General features: G+C 50.2%; 1 protein-coding gene across 1 annotated transcript; it reads right to left on the bottom strand.

Moving 5' to 3' along the window:
* Positions 1 to 2,659: 2,659 nt before the first annotated feature.
* Positions 2,660 to 4,534, bottom strand: LOC124652422 (transcription factor WRKY19-like). Its single transcript, XM_047191432.1, has 3 exons — positions 3,976 to 4,534; positions 3,727 to 3,855; positions 2,660 to 3,397 (listed from the first exon to the last, which is right to left on the bottom strand). The coding sequence occupies exons 1-3, from the start codon at positions 4,287 to 4,289 to the stop codon at positions 2,842 to 2,844; spliced, it is 999 nt and encodes a 332-aa protein (XP_047047388.1). The 5' UTR covers positions 4,290 to 4,534; the 3' UTR covers positions 2,660 to 2,841.
* Positions 4,535 to 4,775: the final 241 nt, after the last annotated feature.

The following is a 4,775-nucleotide window of genomic DNA, read 5'->3' as shown; positions in this document are numbered from 1 at the left end:
TCCGTCTGTATTGATTTTTGTTCTAAGGCTCTAGGTTTATATAATCTTATATCCCTGCTGATACGGTAGTCTTCAACTATATGGAGCGCTAGTGAGCGATCCGTGCGTTCAAGCATTTCTTCCGTCGTTGTTCCAGTCCCATCGGTTGAGATATTTCAAGTCCTGAACTAATTAATCTGCACTATTCTTTCTTCAGTAAAATATACTCTGGTTGAAATGCTCCGTCCGTTATATTCTTGAATAGAGCATAGGCTACTGCGGTAGTACGATAATTCCAACAGAATAGAGATTAGCACTGTCACTAACATCTAATAACATCAGTTCTTCATAGCCTGTACCTAATTCCGTTCATGATTCTGTCAAAGCTATCTTCAGATCTTCAACTGACCGGAGAAAGTTCAGTTTTGTTGTGACATGGCATACTACAATCATTTGTCAGATGCCGCGCGCGCTTAACTTGTGCTCATAGGAAAAAGAAAGGCTTATCGTCTTTGGTAAGAAAGAAAGCGCCCGCTTCTAGAGGGATTAAAAATTGGTGGTGGTTTGGAATTTGTTGTTTATGGGCGAAGCAACGTGGAAGCTGACCAGATGGGAGGAATCTTCAAGCCCTTCTACGCGTTAGCGTCACGGTGACATCAGAGCTCGGTGGGCCCGTGACGTCAAGCCCATAGCCTTATCGTTTTTGGTAGTTTTGTAGTACTCCCTCTTATCAGATAAAGTATATCACTGTCTGAATATTGGGCCGAAGATGAATTTTATTGATGTTAAAGTTCATGGTAGTTTTGGATGTTGCTTGCCATAACCGTGGAGATGGCTTGTTAGATGACATCACACCAGGTTTACATATGTTTCAGATAAGCGTTCGATGCTTGTACTGGTAGCATGAGAGCCTATGTTGCAACGATGTGGTAGGTGATAGAGTGAATATCTCACACAACTTAGAAGAACCTAATGTCATAGTAGTACTATAATCCTTGACACATGATAGATCAACCCCTGGCTAGCTAGCTTACATGCTACACTCTTTTTGAGAGGAAAGAACACACAAAGCTGTAGAAGATCATGAAGGCCTACCAGGAGGAAGAAACAGGGATGATCTGGGGGCGCGGCTCTCCTCTTCCTCGCCGCGGTCTTCGGGCGGCCGGTGATGGGGGAGGCGGAGCAAACCCGGAATCTGGCGGCGCGATCCTCTCCTTTTGTCCTAGCCTCGGCATCGCCGGGCCAGCAGTGATAGAGACGGATCTCGCACTGCTCCTCCTCAAGGTTTAGGACCACGGCACCAAGGGCGGCGGCCCTGGATGGCGGAGACGTCGTCAACCTGGTGGCAGGTGGCGGGCGTCTGGTGCCACTAACCGTGGCACCGCGGTGGTGGTCTTCTCTCTCGCCGGAGGAGATCGACTAGTTGTGTGGCTAGCCGTGGCGGATCTCGCGATCCGTCGCCTAGCCCCCGATGGCGAGGCGCAGCTGCCGGTGAAAGCCGGCCGGACTTCAGTCATGGCGGATGATGGCGGCGTGTTTCGTCGTTACCTTGTTGAAGGCATTGTCTCTGCAGCCTGCGTATCTTCGCCTGGGCTGCTCCGGGGGAAATCCTAGACCCGGATCTCCCGGATCGGACGATGGCGGCGCGCAACGCCGTTCTCCCTGTTGGGGGCATCGTTTTGGAGTAGACAATGGATGGCGGTGGTGCTGACGTGGAGCGGTGTGCTTTCGCTATGTCGGCGTCGTCGAGTCGCCGCGGCATGGTGCAGTGGTGTCTCGGGATGGATGCAGTGTGATGGACTCACGCAGGATGGTGGAGTCGTCTGGCGCCGTGGCGGCATCGATGGCAGGCCTGGCATGGTCGATGCGATGATCTCTCTTGAAGATGGAGTCGAGGAAGACGGCGGTAGCAACTTCTATGGCGTAGGCGTTGGCGTATGTTGGGAGTCTGCTTGACTGGATGTGCTTCTCATCTGCTATTGGGCGGCCAGGGAAGGCATTTGATTTTTGGTTGATGTGTGTTGGTGAATTGTCACCCCTTCATCCCTCTGTAGGTTTAGTGAGGTGGCTTCGAGTTTGATCTTTTGTATTGCTCTTGTAAGGTGTTGTGAATAATCTAATAAAAAGCCGTGTGCATTCCTTGGATGCAGAAGCTGGGGCGATATTTTCCCCATTTCGAAAAAAAGGAACCACATGTGCCACACATAACCCTATGTTTGGACTATTTATGTGCCGGGAGTGTTGTCCTAGATTTATTTCTTCAACAAGATATATATTTTTAGATTGACAACGAAACTGTGCCAACTTCCATACTGATTCCTAACATGACAATGAAAGTTCCACTCTGTACGGTTTGAAAGAAAGCATTTGCTCAGTCAAGTTTACCCCTGGTCTTGTTTCATGAGTTGCCTTCGAATTTCACACGGTTGGGCATAAGGGGACACGCCTAAACTTTCATCTGGATCACAGTCCATGAATTTAATCTTGGTGGATACCACACATAGCAGGTCATATTTTGATATTGGGTCAGGTTTATCTGCGAGATTGTGCAAGACAAGAGCATAAGACTTCTGGTTCCAGAGAGATGGTGGGCTGTAAACATGAATCACAGGATCTTATTTTTCCCAACAAATTCAATAATACAATGCAACACCCTGGTGGCTAAAAGATAAAAAAAAGGAGCAGGACGAACGAAGGAGGATCGCTAATTTTATCTCCTAAATCTTACACCTGCACAGAGGAAGAACTCGAGTGTTCTTCCCTCCCCTGTCTCTGAACAAACGCCAGAGTTCAGAGGGTTCTAACCAGAAGCTGCGTTCTAATCTCTACTAAAAAATATCCGTCTTCCTTTTTCGGTCTCTCCTATTCGCAACAATCTGATGCCAAGAAGCTACAAACGTCGAAATCGAGATCGAATTCGTCCAGCGAGAAGGTGGTATCCTCCATGGCGGGCATGGTGGGCAGCGGCATGCTCGTGGCTGTCATGAGCGCGGACACCATCGTGTCAAACTCGCACTGCGCTCTCATGGAGAGGTGATTCGAGCCCGAGGTCGCCGGCGAGGGCTCGAGGGACGTGGGCGCTGACACGCCCTGCCAGAAGCTGTTTTCCGGCGTCGACGGCGTCAGGCAGCTCACCGCTGGCGAGGAGAAACTAAAGGGCGTGGTGGCGCCCCAGCCCTGCTGAGCCCGCGGCGTGAGCCCCTCGGTCTCCACCTTCAGGCTCGAGCTCAGGCTCTGCAGAAGGCTACTCTTGTCCTCCGGCTGCGCCTTGGCCGTCGCCGCCGCCGTGGCCTTGTGAACGCAGGTGTGATCGCCATTGTAGATCACGTCGTAGAGCGTCGGATCCTCGTCGACGCGCTGCACCTGCTTCGTCGCCGCGCATCCCTGGGTTTTTTGGTGCGTGCAACGGTAGTATGCCCTGCAATGTTGTACGATCGAGGTCAGGCACGGCAAAGAAACAACGGCATGTGCAATTATGAACAGTGGAAGTTTTCCCATTTTCAGAAAATTTTATGATTCTTATGTCACAAAAGAATTTAGCGCAAAGTAGCATGAACTATCCAATAGGAACAGTTCCTTTTGGAACATATCCAATCAGAAGCAACAGATATCAAATCCAAAAGAGAGAGATCTCCATCATCTCACGGAGAGCAAAGAAAAGCAGATGATTACGTTGCTACTTCCAAAAACATGTGCGGATAGGCTCTGGTAAAAGATAAACTTTTGCAGAAATGTGCGAAAACAAACCTTGGATACTGGGCTCCAAGGATGTCCTTCTGGCCGTACTTCCTCCAGCTGAAGCCGTCGTCCTCTGGGGCATCCGCTCCTCCGCCCGCCGAGCTCACTCGAACCTGACGCGTCCCTTTGTTCATCTTCCTGCAAATCCAAGAACAAATAACCACTTAATAATCTATGGAAAAAGATTCAACATCAGATTGATTCGTGAATCATGAGGTCACCACAAGCTTAAGCAGTATGTTCAGAAAGTATGCTCACCTCTTCTTGTTCGTCTTAAAAGGCATGTCGGAGACGCCGCTGAGGGGGCTGGGCGTGGCCGAGAGCGACGGCGAGTCGAGGCCGGCGCCGGCGCCGACGGCGGAGCGCTTCCGGCCATCGAAGTCAAAGTGCCCGGACCTGATCATGCTGATGGACTTCTCGGTGACGGTGAAGATCTGCGCGGCCAGGTCCTTGCACATGTCGGGGGAGCCTCCCAGGTGCACCTCGAGCTGCTTCACCAGCTCCTTGATGTGGCTCAGCTCGGTCACCACCAGGCGGCTGCCTCCTCCATTGCCTTTCACCATCTTCTCCATCTCTCGTGCTCTGAAATTTTGCTGCTTGGAGATTCCTCTCTGATTTCTCAGGGCAGGAGAGGAAGGGTTGGAATGGCGATCGGAGGGCTGCGTGGAGAGGCAAAAATGGAGATGCTATCGGAGCTGAGGTGAGATGGTGATGAGTGGGGAGGGAGAGAAGGGAGAACGAGGTCGTATATAATGGGGAACGGAACCGCGTCTCACTGGGTTAAGGTGAGCAGGAACAACTACATACTGACCGGTGGTGAGCTTGGTAGTGAGTGATTTGATTGGCCAATACCATGCCCAATCGGGTTGGACCAAATGGAGTACTAGCAAATGGCTGATTCAGCTTGGAGCCTTGGACAGTGATTTTTAAGTCTGGACTAACTTCAGCATGGAAGAAAAATAAATTGTTAAATTGTGAAAGGTATTTGCATAGATTTTTTTTTTTGTTAAATTTTTGTCCATGAGATGTTTCCTTGAGAGGCACTTCGGATCAAAAAG

The sequence above is a fragment of the Lolium rigidum genome, chromosome 5 (assembly GCF_022539505.1).
Source record: "Lolium rigidum isolate FL_2022 chromosome 5, APGP_CSIRO_Lrig_0.1, whole genome shotgun sequence".
NCBI lineage: Eukaryota > Viridiplantae > Streptophyta > Magnoliopsida > Poales > Poaceae > Lolium > Lolium rigidum.
This window is presented reverse-complemented; position numbering and strand designations above follow the sequence as displayed.

Coding starts and splice junctions, on each gene's coding strand:
- LOC124652422 (XM_047191432.1), bottom strand. CDS start 4,289: ATGGAGAAGATGGTGAAAGGCAATGGAGGAGGCAGCCGCCTGGTGGTG. Junction 3,856..3,975: donor TTTAAGACGAACAAGAAGAG/GTGAGCATACTT, acceptor TTGGATTTGCAG/GAAGATGAACAAAGGGACGC. Junction 3,398..3,726: donor CTTGGAGCCCAGTATCCAAG/GTTTGTTTTCGC, acceptor ACAACATTGCAG/GGCATACTACCGTTGCACGC.